The sequence below is a fragment of the Panthera pardus genome, unplaced genomic scaffold (genome assembly GCF_024362965.1).
Source record: "Panthera pardus isolate Hobbes unplaced genomic scaffold, ASM2436296v1 HiC_scaffold_18, whole genome shotgun sequence".
NCBI classification, from domain to species: domain Eukaryota; kingdom Metazoa; phylum Chordata; class Mammalia; order Carnivora; family Felidae; genus Panthera; species Panthera pardus.
Genome location: NW_026526743.1, coordinates 1,784,148 through 1,800,004, shown reverse-complemented (window position 1 = coordinate 1,800,004; position 15,857 = coordinate 1,784,148). Strand labels below are relative to the sequence as shown.

Sequence of the window (15,857 nt, the reverse complement as noted above, 5' to 3'; positions counted from 1 at the left end):
ATCCTGGGGCCACAACCCCTCCCAGTCCCAGCCCTGCCCCATACCAAGGCTGTCCCCAGGATCAGGGGCGTCCTTCTGGGAGGGGGTGCCCCGCTGAGCGGGTCTGCGGGAGTGTCGCTCGGTTTGCTCCAGGGACAGCACCACTCCGGTCTCTTCTACCCGGCTGGGGTACAGGGCAAGAAGAGGAAGTCAGGGAGGGTCCTCGGCCCCAGCCCAGGCAGCCCCCTCAGCTCATGTCCCGTCACGGGGAGGCAACCCCACGCAGGGGCAGGGCGGCATCGTGCAGAAAGTTATTTGCCACATTTACTTATTTCTTTTAAGGATTTAATTTTTGTTGAGTGCTTTTTATTATAATAGCATTTAAAATAAAGTTATGTGTGTCTTCCCAAGCTCTCTCTGTGGAGGGAGACGGAAAAAACGAGTTGGCATTTAGCACAGCCTGGGTAAGGGAGGGGAGACAGGGATGGGGGCGGGGGGGGGGGAAGGAGGGACAGAGAAGGGGAGGGTGAAAAGGCATAAGAACAAAATATTCTCTTCATATTTACTTATAAAGATATTCTCATAGATGGATTGATGAAGTATATATAGTCGATGTTCTTACCTTACCAAATATGAAGAATTCAGAGGGGTACATTTTAATGAATAAGATTTTATTTATGAAGTTTCTATTCCTAGACATTTTTCATATTCAAGGGAATGGGTTTATAAATATATCCTTCTTATGTCCCCCGCGCCTCCCTTCCCCCCAATCGCTAGCTGCCGAGACAACCCAAATGTTCGCTGAGCAAATTGGCTTTTGGAGAATTGGTCTGGGGGCTGAGAACCAGGCCCTCATTTGCATAAAAATACCCAGGATGGCAGGTGGATGGTCCTCCCACGAGCCCGTTTGAGACACTAGGACCCTTCCCCACCCTCACGGAACCCCTTCTGGGCTGGAAACATCCCCATTTAGGCTCCCATCCCAAAGCCACCCCATCCCCTTTGAAAAACACAAGGCCGCACAGCCACACCTATACACACACGGTACACACAAGCGCAAACAGGAACACTCATATACACCCAAGTGTATACACAAGACAGCTGTGCATAAGCCGTGCTCTAAGGCTCACACGTGCGTATTTGGCACAATCGTTCATTCCGTAAACATTTCCTAGACAACGAGTATTGCCTGCTGGCTAAGAACAGCGGCTCGACAGCCTGAGGCCTGGGTTCAAATCTCAGCGGTGCCACGTTCAAGCTGTGCGGCCTTGAGCATGTGGCTGAACCTCTCTGTGCCTCATTTGCCTCCACTGGAAAGAGGCAATAGCAATAACACCTTCTCCCCAGGTCGTTAGGAGGCTTAAATTGACCAACACACATAAAATGCAGAGAACCGGGCCTGGTACCTGGTGAGCGCTACGTAAATATTTGCGATTCTTGTTTGTCGAACACCTCCCGGGTGCCAGGCGCTGTTCTAGGTGCTGAAGATTCAGCGGGGCCGCGTCGGAATGAGTTGTATTTTTTTTTTAAGTTTTGTGAGCGTTTATTTTGAGAGAGAGAGAGAGAGAGAGAGAGAGAGAGAGAGAGAGAGAGAGAGAGAGAGAGAGAGAGAGAGAGAGAGAGAGAGCGCATGCGCACACGCGCGCACATGCGCACACGCGCACGCACACGCAGGGGAGGGGCGAGGGTGGAGAGAGAGAATCCCAAGCAGGCTCAGCACAGAGCCCAACAAGGGGCTCAGACTGACGAACCAGGAGATCCTGACGCGAGCTGAAATCGAGAGCCGGACACTTAACCGACTGAGCTACGCAGGCGCCCCTTGAGGCGCATTTTTGGAACGGAATCGCTTACTGCAGTGGAAGGAGGCTCAGCTCTGGAAGGGGAGGGATTTTTACACGACAGAATAGAAGTGCCCGCGTACGCGCAAATAGCTACCCAAGTGCACACCACACCACACGTACGAAGAACAAGGATGATTAGTGCCATAGGCTCCTTATGTCGCTGATATTACGCAAACTCCCATTCATTCCTCACCCATTTCTGCCAACAAAACTGAACTTCCCAGGCCTGCTCTTTGCCTAGAGTGCGGAAGACTGGAATCACGGGGCCTGGCCACAGAAAGGCAAACCTTCACAATGAATGAAAGGGGTTTTGAGCAGAGGGGGGGGGCAGGACCCCCTCTGCTTTGCCGTGACAAATGGCCAGACCTCTTTCCACATCTGCAAGTTATTCAAAGGTTCTGATGTGAAAAGGTGTGAAAGTGAGGGCATTCCAAAGGTAATCAGCCCCGTGTTCTTGTGCAACACAAAAGACTTGTGCGGATCACTTCTGTTTTCTACCAGAACGCGTCCTCGATCAAAAAAGACACAGGGAAACTCCTGAGGCTTTAGAAACTGATACCATGAGCTGGAAGGTAATCTTCAGAGAAAAGCTGTAATTCACCCTGTCTTAGGTGCTCCCGTGCCGCCCTCGTCACAATGTTGTCGCGGTGGGAAACTTCTAAATGCTTGATGCAGCGGGGGAAAGCCCGTACGCCCGGTAGAATGAAACAAAACGAGACAGGACCAGACAGAACGAAATGCCGGCAGCCGTGCAGAGGAACCTTCACGCTGCAGGTAGGAATGCAAAATGCCGCAGCCTTCTCGGGAGATGGAGTTAAACATACCCTGACCATACGACCCATCCGTTCCACGCCTAGGTGTTTACCCAAGGCAAATGACAACATGCGCTGACAAAATCTCGTACGAGAACATTTACAGTAGCTTTCTTCGTAATCACTCAAAATTGGAAACGGCCCAAATGGCCTCCAACGGGTGAATGGATAAACCAACTGGTCTGTTCATATTCATACCACAGATCGCCACTCGGCGCGAACACGGAGCCACTGGGGCGCCTGGGTGGTTCAGTCGGTTGAGCGACGGACTCCTGATTCCGGCTCACGTCACGATCTCATGGTTCATGGGTTCGAGCCCCGTGTCAGGCTCTGTGCTGACAGCACGGAGCCTGTTTGGGGTTTTCTCTCTCTCTCTCCCTCTCTCTCTCTCTGCCCCTCCCCCCTGCTCTCTCTAAACAAACATCTTAAAAAAGGAGCTACTGAGGGATGCCTGGGTGGCTCGGTCGATCGAGGGTCCTGAGCATCCAACTTCAGCTCAGGTCATGATCTCACGGTTTGTGGGTTCAAGCCCCGCATCGGGCTCTGTGCTGACGGCTCGGAGCCTGGAGCCTGCTTCGGATTCTGTGCCTCCCTCTCTCTCTACCCTTCCCCTGCTCAAACTCTGTCTGTCTGTCTCTCTCTCTCAAGATAAATAAGCATTAAAAGAAATTTTTTTAAAAAGGAGCTACTGACAAATATAACATAGATACAATTTAAATATATTATGCTAACTGAAAAAAGCCAGAACCAAAAGGTTACATACAATAGGATTCCATGAACATGACATTCCGCAAAAGGCAAAATTCTAGGGTCAGAGAACAGTTTGGTGGTTGCCAGGGACTGAGGGTGGGTAGGGGGGTTCACTATGACAGAATGTTTTGGGGCAATTTTCTATACCTTGATTGTGAAAGTGGTTACACAATCCCGGGCCTTTGTCAAAACTCAGAACTGTATACCAAAAAGAGTGAATTTATTATATTCCATTTTCAAAATGTTTTTCTAATGCTTATTTTTGAGAGAAAGAGAGAGAGAGAGAGAGAGACAGAACGTGAGCAGGGGAGAGGCAGAGAGAGAGGGAGACACAGAATCTGAAACAGGCTCCAGGCTCTGAGCGGTCAGCACAGAGCCCAAGGCGGGGCTTGAACTCACGGACCGCGAGATCGTGACCTGAGCCGAAGCTGGACGCTTAACCGACTGAGCCACCCAGACACCCCTGTACTTCAATTTTTAAAAGGCAGCAAAGCCCCCATGATTCTGCTAGATTTACTTTGATTTGAACGGACTCTTGTTTAATTTAAATGAACAGCAGGCACACCCACGCACATACCTGTGCGCATTCGGTCACACGTTCTGCGTACACGTACATGTGAATACTCCCTCTCACGGATGTGTGCCTGACACACGCACACACCTATCCACACACACGCAGGCCAGACCCACACACACAGCCGCCCCGCCCCCTCCCACTTACCTGATCAAAAAGTGGACGCAGACGATGCTCTCAGACTGGGGACCCCGGCCCCCTGACACCACTGTGGCCTGAGTCTGGGTCCACAGGTAGCCACCACTCCGGGCCAGGAAGCGATACTGCCCCGTTACCGCCTGGCCCTTGCTCAGCACTGGGGAAGGGGGACGGGGAGGGGTCAGGGCCCCAGAAGGGGCAAAGGGGGAGAGGAGGCTCTGGGAGCAGGGGGTTGGGGATGCGGGAGGGAGCCGGGGAAGAGAAGGTTCCTTGGGGCGTGGGGAGCAGGGAGCTGGTGTCTGGGTTGGGAGCGGGGCTCCCGGGAGCGTGGGGAGCCGGGGGGCCGGTCGCAGACTGCCGGGGAGTCTCACGTACAGGTGTGAATGCTCTGGCCAACGGCGTCCGAGTCCAGAGCGTGGATGTACTCGTAGGCGGAGCAGCCGATCAGGTCGTCGGGGCTGTAGCCGGCCACCTCCGCGATCCTGGGGTGGGTGCAGTGGGGCCTGGTCAGTTGGACTGGCTGAGGTGGACAGTGGGCGGAGGGTGGGGCTGGGGGACGCGGGGGACCAGCCGGCAAGACAGAGAGAGACTGGGTCGTAATGCAGAGAAAGGGAGAGTAAGAAATGGAAAAGGAGGCGTCCTGGGCTGAATGACGGCCCCCGGAGAGATCCACCTCCCCATCCCCGGACCCTGTGACTATGAGGCCTCACGTGGCGAAGGGGACCGTGCTGGGGATAGGGGATGATTAAGTGAAGGATCTTGAGATGTCGCGCTTCACCTGGATGATCCGGGTGTGCCCAGTGTGGCGACAGGGGCCCTCACAGAGGAATACTCTGTCCAGGGCAGGTGTTGATGGAGGCGGGGCGGGGGGGGGGGGGCGTGTGTTCTGAAGTTGGAGAAAAGGGCCCCAAACCAAGGAATGGAGGAAGATTCCGGAAGTTTTTAAGGCAAGGAGCCTCCAGAAGGAATGCAGCCCTCGACTTTAGCTCCATAAGACTCGTTTCAGGCTTCTGGACCTCCAGAACTCTGAGGTCGTGACTGTGTGTCGTTTTGAGCCCCTTGGGTTTGTGGTGACCGCTACGGCAGCAGGAAATCAGTACGAGGTGGGGGTGGGGCAGGGAATGGGAAGAGTAAAGAGAGGGAGAGAGCGAAGGAGCAGGGAAGAGAAAGGAAGAAAGGAAATCACAGTAAGAGAGGAAAAACCCAATAGAAAGTAATAATGCTGATGATGATTAAACATAGACACGTCTAGGGGCACCTGGGTGGCTCAGTCAGTTGGACATCTGACTTCGGCTCAGGTCATGATCTCACAGTTCGTGAGTTCGAGCCCCGCGTCGGGCTCTGGGCTGACAGCTCGGAGCCTGGAGCCTGCTTTGGATCCTGTGTCCCCGTCTCTCTCTGCCCCTCCCCCGCTCACGCTCTGTCTCTCTGTCTCTGAAAAATAAATAAACCTTAAAAAAAATTTTTTTTTAAAATCCAAAAATAAATAAACCTCAAAAAAAATTTTTTTAATCCAAAAACAAATAAACCTTAAAAAAATTAAAAAAAAATAAATCCAAAAATAAACATTAACGAAAATTTTTTTTCAGTAAAACCAAAATACGCTTCTCTAGCACTCTCCCCCAGGCAACACACTGGGTGCTCGGAACAGGGGCTCTAAGGAGACTCTGGTCACTTCCCGGGACAGATGAGAGCGCGGCACAGAGATGCGATGGCCTCCGGCCAAGAGTACACGGCCAGGCTTTAAAGCCAAGCCATCTGAGCCCAGACTTGCCATTCCCGAGCACAACTCCAGGGTGAGGGAAGGAGGGAAGATGCCGAAACAGGAAGGAGAGGGAGCAACAAAGACTCAGAGACAGACCAGGAGAAAACCCAAGGCCAAAAGACCCACAGAGGATTCACAGACAGCCACACAGAGACAGAGACGGATGGCATCAGAGACAGCCGGAAGTGGACCAGAGGGAGAACAGTGGGGGCAGGGCGGGGGGCGGTGGATGGGCCGGAGCTAGGCATGAAGGAAGAGGAGGAGCTGGGCCAGGGGAGGAGGTTGGGGGGGCCGCGGGGCTCCTGCCCACCTCTCATCACAGTAGGTGAACTTCATGTCCAGGCTGTGGCGGCTGAGGAAGGCGCCCCGGCCCAGGGGGGGCTCCAGGCTGCCCGGGTGGGGGATGGCTTCACAGATGAGTACCAGGCATTGCAGGGGCGGCTCCAAGTTGGGGCTCCCTTCGGGGGAAGTCTGCGCAGGGGGCTTGTAGGCCCTCATGTGTCCAGAGCAGTACAGCACCTAGTTGGGATGGGGGGGGGGGGGGCGAGCAAAGGCGGTGATGCACATGGGCCTGGGGTTCCCATGGGCCTGGGAGGTACGTCTGTAGGCGCCCCACCGGGAGCCAAGAAACCCCTGACCTAAGGAGGTTCTGATCCAGATTCTGAGACTCAGGGAGCTCTGAAGACCCCAGATTCCAGCCCCGTGGAGACTCCAGGCACCGAAGGCCGGGGACCCCCAGCCCCAGGCCCACAGGCTCAGAAAGGACACAAGGACTCCCAGCCCTCCGGCTCCACGGACACCCAGCCTTCTAGATTCAGCCTGAGGGTGCCCCACAGGATCCCCGCACTCGCAACATGCTGGGAGAATTTTCGGGCTCAGGCCCAGCCCCAGCAGGCCCCCAGGCCCCTCACCCTCCTCCAGGCCAGGCCCTGCCCACCTTCCAGGTGGCCGCCTTGAGGTTGAGGGTGCGCCCGCGGCTGGTGAGGGTACTCTTCATGCGCAAAGAGAAACACCGCTCGGTGGGGGCCTCTGGCTTCTTTTTGGACAGACCTGGGTGGGGAAGGGCCACGGGGAAGGGGGGGAGCGGGTCGCTGGGCGGCTCTGGACAGACTCGACTAAGGTCTCCCCGGCCTCATTCCCACAGTTGAGACCTGGAACCAGGGAGGGCCCCAGGGCTAGGGAGTGCTCCCTGCCGACACCCCAGGGCCGGGCCGGGTTCCCTCTTCCCATTTTTCGGAGTCTGGAGAAATGGGTTATGCAGGGGGGAAAGCCTCAGCTTCTATAACCAGGGGACAGAGGCCTCCAGGGAACTCACTCGGCCGGGGGGTCAGCGCGTCCTGGAGCTCCTGTTGGTCACAGGGGTGGATGAAATCAAAGATGCTGTGTCCGATGAGCTCCAGCTGCCAGGGAGGGAAGCAGGAGGTGTCTGGGAGGAGGCGCACTTTCACCAGGGCCTCCGACCCAACTCCTCCTTCCTGTCCTCACCGCCCTTCCCCCCCCCCCATTCGTGAGCCTGGATTACTTTCCCAGGCTTTTCTCTCACTCACTCAGTCGCTGAGCAACCACTTCTTGAGGACCTGCTGTTTGCCAAGCCCTCTTCTAGATGGTAAGCAAAGCTGTGGCCACGCAGGCAAAATCCCTGCCTCTCGGAGCTTACTGGCTAGTAGGGGAGATGGCCGATGAGCAAACACATCAAACGCCACAGTTATAAAGCCAGAGAGGAAGTGATACGAAGAACATCAGGGTTAGGCAGTGCAATGATGGGCTGCTATCTTAGAGGCAGTAGTCAGGGCCCCGTGAGAGTGAAACGAATCGCTGAGCCAAGCCAGCGAGGCGGTCGTGTGGCTCTCTGGAGTGTTCTGGAAAGAGGGAACCGCAAGTGCAAAGGCCCTGAGGTGAGCCCCCATTCAAATCCCACCTGTTTGGCAAGCCAAGGACTCAGCGTGTTGCTTCAGGTCAGGCAATGAGCCTGGCGCTGGCCGGAGGGGCATCAGATGGAGGCAGAGCCACACAGCTCTCAATCCAGTGGTGGTGTGGACCAGGGGAAGAGAGCTCTCTCTCCTCTAACAGCCCCTTTGTAGCTGGATTCAAATCCTGGCCCTGCCACTTCCTAGCTTCGGGGCCTTGGGACATTCACCTCTCTGAACCCCCAAGCTCGGGCTGAAATGGTACCAAGAGTGGGATAACAAAGCAGGAGATAGGCTCCAAGTATGGAGTCCGTTGATGTGAAACAGGAAGAAGAAGGGTAACCCTCCCGTGGGGCATGCTGTATGGATGAGCTGAAATCAGTTCCCCACCCGTATCTCCTGCCTCCCCATCCCCAGACCCCTGCTCAGGCTCCTCTTCTCCTACCCGGGGCCCCGCACCGCTCCCTGTGGGCCCTCGGCCTCTAATCCCAGCCTCCACCTGTACCTCTGGGCACACCTAGAGAGAGCTTTCCAAAACGTAAGTCCTATTCTACCTCTCCCACAGCCTCTCCCCTGCTGAAAATCCTTCTATGGCTCCCCAGTGCCCTGGCAATAAACCGCTTTGGTCCTAAATTACCTAGCTCTGTTGACCTCGGGATTTTTTTTTTTCCTCTCACCCCTCCCCTCGCACTCTGCACTTAGCCAGGAGAAGCATCTCGATTTCCTCCAAATGCTCTGTTTTATCTCACCTCTGGGCCTTTGCATATTCTGTTCCCTCAGCCACGCACATTCCCAGTCTTCGCTGTTCCCGTCCATTCGCCCTACCTTCTGACTGGCTAAGTCCTTGGGGTTTCAGCTCAGGTGTCTTCTTTTCCAGGAGGCCCTCGATTCCCCCTGAGGCTGGGTCAGGTAACCCCCCCCCCACCCCTTCCCCTGGCTCACACAGCCCCCTAGGGTGCCCCATCCCAGCCCTGATCATTCTGAGTCCTCCTGTCTGGTGACACGTCTGCCTCCCCTCTGTACGGGGAACCCCGTCAGGGCAGGGCTAGGGCAGTCTCGGTCACCTCTGGATCCCGGCATCGCCTGCCCAGGGCCAGGCACAAAGCAGGCAGCGCCTCTCACCTGACTGAGGCCCAGGTGTTTGCTGACATTCTCCGACAGGTAAGCCATGTCTCCCTCGGCAGTGAGCACCATGACGAAGCCCTCCAGGGCCTTCAGGTAGCAGGCATCCAGAGCTTCTCCCCCTGCTCCCGCCTGGTTCCACTCCCCTGGTGTCAGGGCCAGGGTGGATGCGGTGTGTCTAGTCAGCCATGGATCCACCCCGGCCAGCCTCCCTCTGCCTTCCCTCACTCAGAAGAGCTTCCAGGTACCCCCAGGTGAGCAAGAAACATACGCCGGAGGCTTGGAGTCCCCAAGGAAGAGGGCAGGGGCCGCCAAGGATTGTAATCCTAAGGGGGCAGGGCTTGCCGGGGACACAGAATTCTAAGGCGGTGGGGGGTCTCCCACGGGAATAGAATTCTAAGGGGGGTAGGCTTCCTAGGAGGGCAGAATTCTAAAAAGATGGGATTCCCAGGAGATCAACATTGAAGGGGCCGGGAGCTCGAGGGCGTCAGAATTCTAAGGGGGCCCGAGACTCCTTGGGGGGGGGGGGAAGGGGGGTTCGGAATTCTTGGGGCAGGACCTTCTAGATGGACAGAATTCTAAAGAAGCAAGGGCTTCCAGGTGACAGAATTCTAAGGGGGCAGTGCTTCCCAGAGCAATAAAATTCTTTGGGGGCAGTGAAGTCTCGTGGGCAGAGCCTGCCAGAGGATGACTCCACATTCCTCATAAATAAAGTCCTGAGGATTCCAAAGTGTGCGTGCGTGTGTGTGTGTGTGTGTGTGTGTGTGTGTGTGTGTGTGTCAAAGCCTCCTGCAGGGTAGCATTCCAACTGGGTGGGAATTCAAGAGGATGGCTAAGGGGAGGGGTCATGGACCTTAGGGAGCTGGGGAGGGTACTCTCTCAAGCAGGCATTAGAGATCGGGCAGCTAAGCCTCCCCGGGGGATTCGTGGCAAGAAGGTCTCCCAAATCCTAAGGGCTGAAGCACCACCCCAGCGAGTTAGCCGGCCTCCTATTCCCCAAGGAGGGCCACCTAGAAGGAGGTGGGGCTTTCCCAAGGGGCGGGGCCTCACGTGAGAGACGACGGAGAGGGCGGGGCCCCGCCGGGGAAGCACCTCCCAGGGGGTGGGGCCCCGCCGGGGAGACGTGGGGGCGGGGCCTCGCCGAGGTGGGAACCGCCCCCCCGGGGGGCGGGGCTCACCTGCGGCGCAGAGGCGGTGCATGCGCAGGTAGCTGATGGTGAGGCGCATGATGGAAGCCTTGTCCAGGTGGGCGCTGACCCCGCGCGCGAAGGGCAGCGTGTGCGCCAGCTGGTACAGCACCTCGGTCTCCTGGCTGCGCCGGCTGCGGGCCGCATCCCGGGACTTCTCCTTGCGCAGCTCGGTGCTCGACCTGCGGGCATCGGCAGCGGTCACTGGCGGCGCCCCCGGAAGGGAAAGAGTCGGATGGGACATGCGCGCGGGGCGCTGCCGCACGGGGCCCGGGCTCACAGGAGGGCAGGGCCGCGACCGTGCAGGTCCCGCTGTGTGGCCCGGGCGAGTGCCCGGAGCTCTCTAGGTCCGCGAGGGTTGTACTCCTGGGCAGCTCCCCGGCCGCGGGTTTTATCTGCCCCCGCGCCGGCGCTTGCTGCCCCCAGCGCCTTGCTTCTCTCCGAGGCGTGCCTAAGGGCCGCTGTCCCCTCCCTGACGTATCCGCTGTCAATTCCCCGGGCCCGGGACGCCTGGGGGACAGGGTGGCCTCCTGCCGGGAGAGGGCCGGCGGAGCTGGCCCCCAGCCAGGGAAGGGAGGGGGCATGATGTCAGCAGCCTCCAGGCCCCCTACCCTACGGCCTCCCGGAACCCTCTCTGCTGCCCTTTCCCCTCCTCGGCTGAGCTGAATCCTCAGAATCTTAGAACACAGATCTCAAAGTCCAACCACCCACCACCAGGGGCCCTGCCGATGTGACACAGCAAACCAACCCCAGTGTTCTGTGAAGCCAACAGCTAACCACTCACCCCTGCCCTTTAAATCCATTTCAAATGCCTGACTTCTGCACGTGGGGTTGGGGGTAGACGGATGAGTACTGTTTTGTCACAAACATCTGCCACTTATCCCGCATGTACTGTCAGCCCCCAGGCCAAGGAGGTAAAAGACCTGAGCCCACTTAGACCTCAGACGACCCCCAGCAAGAAGGCAGTAACATTATCCCCATTGAACAGACGAGGAAACCAAGGCACAGAGAGGCACAGCGCTTGCCCCTAACGAGTGAAGCCAGGTTTGAACAATGGTGGGCCTGAACTCTTCACGTTTCTCTGTTCTGTGGCTCTGGGTTTATCTCCAGGTTACTGCTTCTCTCTGCTACCGCCACTAGTCTTAAGTGTCCGAATCCAAACTGCATGGTTTTTTGAAAAAAGAAAAATTATAGAGTATAGTACATATAGTATATATAATCTTCTCCCTCTCTGAATACACACACACACACACGTGTATATGTGTGTGTGTGTGTGTGTATACATATATATCTCAAACTCACAAATTGTGAGATCATGACCTGAGTCGAAGTCAGACACGTAACTGACTGAACCACCCAGGTGCCCCTATAGATATATGTAATTTTTTTTAAGTAGGCTTTAGGCCCAGCACGGGGCCCAGTGCGGGGCTTGAACTCACGACCCTGAGATCAAGACCTGAGCTGAGATCAGCAGTCAGATGCTTAACCGACTGAGCCACCCAGGCGCCCCTAATCTTCTCTGTACTTATCATATTGAGAAAGCCATTAATAAGCAGCTATAATTTGCTAAACATGCACGTGTCTTGCACTGTTCTAAGTGCTCTGCCTATGTGTACTCATTCAATTCCAGGAGGCACTTTAAACCTCCGTGTCACAGAGTGGAAACTGGGGCTCTGACAGGGAAAGTCCTTTGCCCCAAAAGTCACAAAGCCAGTAACCGGCAGAGCCGGGATTTGAACTTAGGCAGTGAGGTTCCAACGCCTTCATTCCATGATCCCTTCCTGGTGACCGAGCCCAGGGAAGCAGAACTAACTCTAGGAGGGGAGGTTGTCCCTTCCAAAAACCAGAGGCCACTCCTGGGGATGGCATCAACCCTCGCCCCCAAGCAGGAGACCTGAAGCCCCACCCACAGGCACAGATGGGGAGAGGGAAGGGGACTGTCCTGTCAGGCTGCTGGGGGAAAAAACTGCAGCCAGTGGGAGGCACAGAAGGGGGCAGGCTGGGTGGAGGGGTGGAGGGAGCCAGCAATCACCCCCCCCCCATTCCCTCCCTCCTGGCTGGTTGGAGGCAGGGGCCTCCAGTCCTGCTCTGCCAGAGGACATTCCGTCCTGTCCCGTTCTGTTCCAGCCCTGTTTGTCTTCCTGCCCAGAGGGTGGGGGTGGGCGGGCCTCCCTGAGCTGGGGGCCCAGACGGAGGGAAGAGGGAGTAGGAACAGGAATGGGGGTGGGGCTGGCCCCCCACCTCCCGGGCAGCTGGGCTCTGTAATCCTGTCTGTGGCAGACTTCTCCCTCGATAGAAGGAGCCAGCTGGTGGCTGCGGCAGGACCCTCCTTCTAGCTCCCAGCCTGTTCTCTGGATGTTCTTCTGACGGGAAGTGCGGGCCTCTCGCTGGCTTCAGAGCTGCCTGGGTCTCTGGGCCTGGGTCTCCGGCCTTTCGTTAAATGGGGTAGGGACTTGTTCAGCCTTTCATTAAACAGAGTAGGGACTCGTTCCTCAGGTTTGGGACTCCCACTACGTCCCAGCTGTGTAACTTTGGACAAGTCGCAGGGCTTCCCCCGAGCATCGAGCATCGCAACACAACCTCACAGGGTTGTTTTAAAGATGAAATGAATTCCCATACGGCAAGGACTCAGAAGGGGGCCTGGCGATTGGGGAGTGCCAGGAGAGACTTAAACTTTCTGTTATCCCCTCTTGGTCCACATCAGGAACGGAAGGCTGAGGAGCCTCTTGCGTACCAGGGAGGCCTGTGGTGTGGTGTGTGTGTGTGTGTGTGTGTGTGTGTGTGTGATTACACACGTGACTTTCGCACACCTAGGGGGTATCCTGCCCCAAAGATCGGTTCCCTCACTGCTCCTCATCCTGATGTGGTGAAGTAGAGGGGAGGGATGATCCCCATCTTCTAGGATATGTGACTGAGGCTCAGAGAGGCAGTCACTGACACAAGGCCACGCACCCAGGAAGCAGATGAGCTGGGATTCGAACCTGACTCTGGGGCCTGTGCTCTTAGATGCCATGGCTTGGGGGGGCATGTCCACCCCAGGGGCCCCTGCCCTGCCCCTCCTTGGCCCCGTGGCCTCAGTCCCTTCCCCGTGTCCCACCTCTGCTGCCTCCGGATTTCCCCAGCTGGCCAGTCTCCCCAGCTGGCCCCATGCCCAGCCCTGGTCCAGCCCCCTGGCACTCTGCCCGGCTTGGGACGTGCAGCTGGAACCCGGCCACCCTTCCTCTGTGTTCCAGCAGAGAACAGGGGGTGGGGCCAGGGCCTGGAGGCCCCAGGGTGAGGCCTGGGAATGGGGGCTGGGGCGCAGTGCCCCCCCCCACACACACACAACCAAGAGAGGGAGAAGCCCACCTCTGAAGAACTTGCCACCCAAGAACACAGGCATGAGAAAGTAGGGAGACCCTGTGCACACTAAGGGCTGCCCTTGGCCCTCTCTCTTCTGACACTGAGTTGGGTATTGGGGGTCTTGCAAAAAGTGTAGCGGATCTAGGGGGGCTTTGGTTGTATCTGGGCAGGGACCCTTCTTGACACCGTGAGGCCAGAGGCAGGGTTTGGGTTTGAGAAGGGACTCGGGGTGGGGGCCAGTCAGGAGGAGTCTCTCTGCCTGTGCCTCTGCTCATTCCCGAGGATGTGGTAATCCAGTGGGGTGCCTGTACCCAAGGCCCTATCTTCTCCAGGAGCCCTCTGATCTGGGGCGTGGTGGGGGGAGGGCACCCGGGCCCTTATACCCATCAGGAACTTCCCAAGAACATCCCTTCCCCGGGTGGGATGGCAGTAAGCCTGAGCTGGAGGAAGGGAAGGGGGTGACGAGGTATGGGGGCCCACTCACCATCACCTAGGCCCCCTTTGGCCCAAGTGCCATCCTAGGGGTGCAGGAGGGGACGGAGCGTGGCTGGGATCCGGGTGCGAGTTATGAGAGGGTGGTGCACAGCACTGGGATGACACCACAGGAAAGGGTTGGCCTTGGTGGGGAAGGGGAGCGCCCCAGCTCAGCCAAGGGGGCCCCCACCCAGCCAGGAGGGGGCGCTGGGAGGGGCTGGGCTGAGGCTGGCCCAGAAGGGGTGGGATGGAGTTCCCTGGCAGGCCCAGGGCCAGAGACTGGAATAGAACTGAAGGGGGAACGGCTTGGGGTGGGGGGTGGTAAAAAACATGGGGGTGTGGACAGATCCAATCAGACCTGTGAAGCCAGGGAGGAGGGAAGGGGGTGAGGCTTCCCGGATGCTTCAGATTGGACAAGGGAAACCGAGGGCCTGCAAGATTTTCCAGGGTCCCGTGAAAACATGGCCAGATAGACCCCCCCAGGCAGCAGACCCAGAGCACCCAGCGGATCTGCACCTGCTGGGAGGGGATCACGGAAACCTACGCTCCGGCCGGGAGGACCCAGCTGAACACTCCCTGCTTGCACAGAATCAGACACAGCACCCTCTGGGGTGGGGGGGGGGGGGATTCCCTAAATAAGGCTGTGCCATGGTCACAGGCACTGAGTAGGGGTGGAGGAGGGAGAGAAGGGGCTAGGCTTTGGGAAGTGGGTCGGGCTGTTTCCTTGTTATGAAAAGGGGTGCCTCTACCTTTACCAAAAGGTCCCCGGGAAGGTTCCCAGATAGCTTCTGAAAGGAGACCCACCTCTGCTTATTTCTAGGGGACCCGAGGTTCGCAAGACTGGCTGGGGGGAGGGGGGGAAGCATCCAATTATAGGAGATGTCTCTTCTCTTGAACTCGGAGTCTGACTTCCCATTCCAAGGGGCTGTCTATATCTGTAATATCTGTATACACCCCAAGATCCCAGGGATCCGGGTGCAAAGAACCACCTCAATTCTGGGAATTCGGAGGCCGGTAATGTCAACATGTGGAGGGAGAATGCCTTATTAGAAGCCCGGGAACTGCTCGAACACCAGCACCCCCAGTTCCGTGGGGGACCCCGACCAGGTGGGAAAGCGAACTCGGGGCAGCAAGAAAGTGGGGATCACGGCCCTGAAGTCACTCCAGGCTAGAGGGGCGGGGCAGCCGGGGACTAGGAGGAATCCCCCTCGCCTGCACTCGGGTAGGGTGTAGGGTGCGGCGGGGATGTGCCTCCAACCGCGCGTCCCGGGGCGTCCTTGGCCGGCACCCGCACATCCCCCGCCCGGCTCAGGGGTCCCCAGAAGGAAAGCCCCCCCGACTTCCATCATCCCCGCCCCGAACCCCCGTACCTTGCGCGCTGCAGCCCCAGCGCCATGGCTCGCCGTCGCCGCTCCGGAGCCCTTCGAGGCCCCTCGCCCCCTCCCCTGGCCCTGCGAGCCCCCTCCCCAGCTCCGCCCCCCGCCGCACCGTTGGCTGCGGCGTGCCCGGCCCGCGGCTCTGGTTGGACGAAGGGTCTGTCACTTCCGAGAAAGAGGCGGGACCAGAGGCGAGGACCTAGAACTCCGGAGTGGGGGGGGGGGGTATACCGCGGCACACACCGCCCCCCAGCCACACCCCTCGCCGCGGACTTCCTCGCCAGTGTCGCCCGCAGGGTCCCCGGGCCGCGCCTCCCGGCCCAGCCTCTCTCGCCAAGTTCCCACACCAACCCTCTCCCGAACCCACCCAATTCACTCCGACTCTTACACTACACCGCACCCCCCAACTCTCACCCCCGGCCCGGCCCTCCGTTTCCCACCCCCGGTGGGGCCCCTCAGACCACCGTCCCACCCACTCCCAAGTCGCCCAGCTCTGCCCGTATCCGCTGGCGAGAACCCCCGCCTCTCGCCACCCCCCCACTGCCAACCGCACCCCAGCTCTCCAATCCCTCCCCCAATGGACCCCCACC

The 15,857-nt window shown here is 57.9% G+C and overlaps 1 protein-coding gene across 5 annotated transcripts in view; it reads right to left on the bottom strand.

The window, feature by feature from the left end:
• Window positions 1-15,384, bottom strand: part of HIF3A (hypoxia inducible factor 3 subunit alpha) — a 28,861-nt gene extending 13,477 nt beyond the window's left edge. For 3 of the 5 annotated variants that reach the window (XM_053905508.1, XM_053905510.1, XM_053905509.1), the window contains exons 1-9: window positions 15,262-15,384; window positions 10,067-10,257; window positions 8,889-9,034; window positions 7,175-7,259; window positions 6,797-6,909; window positions 6,170-6,378; window positions 4,470-4,576; window positions 4,104-4,251; window positions 45-163 (exon numbers count right to left, since the gene is read on the bottom strand). In XM_053905508.1, coding sequence (XP_053761483.1) covers window positions 45-163; window positions 4,104-4,251; window positions 4,470-4,576; window positions 6,170-6,378; window positions 6,797-6,909; window positions 7,175-7,259; window positions 8,889-9,034; window positions 10,067-10,257; window positions 15,262-15,287 — 1,144 coding nt within the window. In that variant the 5' untranslated portion in view covers window positions 15,288-15,384. Of the gene's footprint in view, window positions 1-44; window positions 164-4,103; window positions 4,252-4,469; window positions 4,577-6,169; window positions 6,379-6,796; window positions 6,910-7,174; window positions 7,260-8,888; window positions 9,035-10,066; window positions 10,258-13,901; window positions 14,033-15,261 lie in introns of those variants that run through there. The other 2 variants (XM_019425929.2, XM_019425930.2) reach the window with 2 other exon arrangements.
• Between the last annotated feature and the right edge of the window lie 473 nt (window positions 15,385-15,857).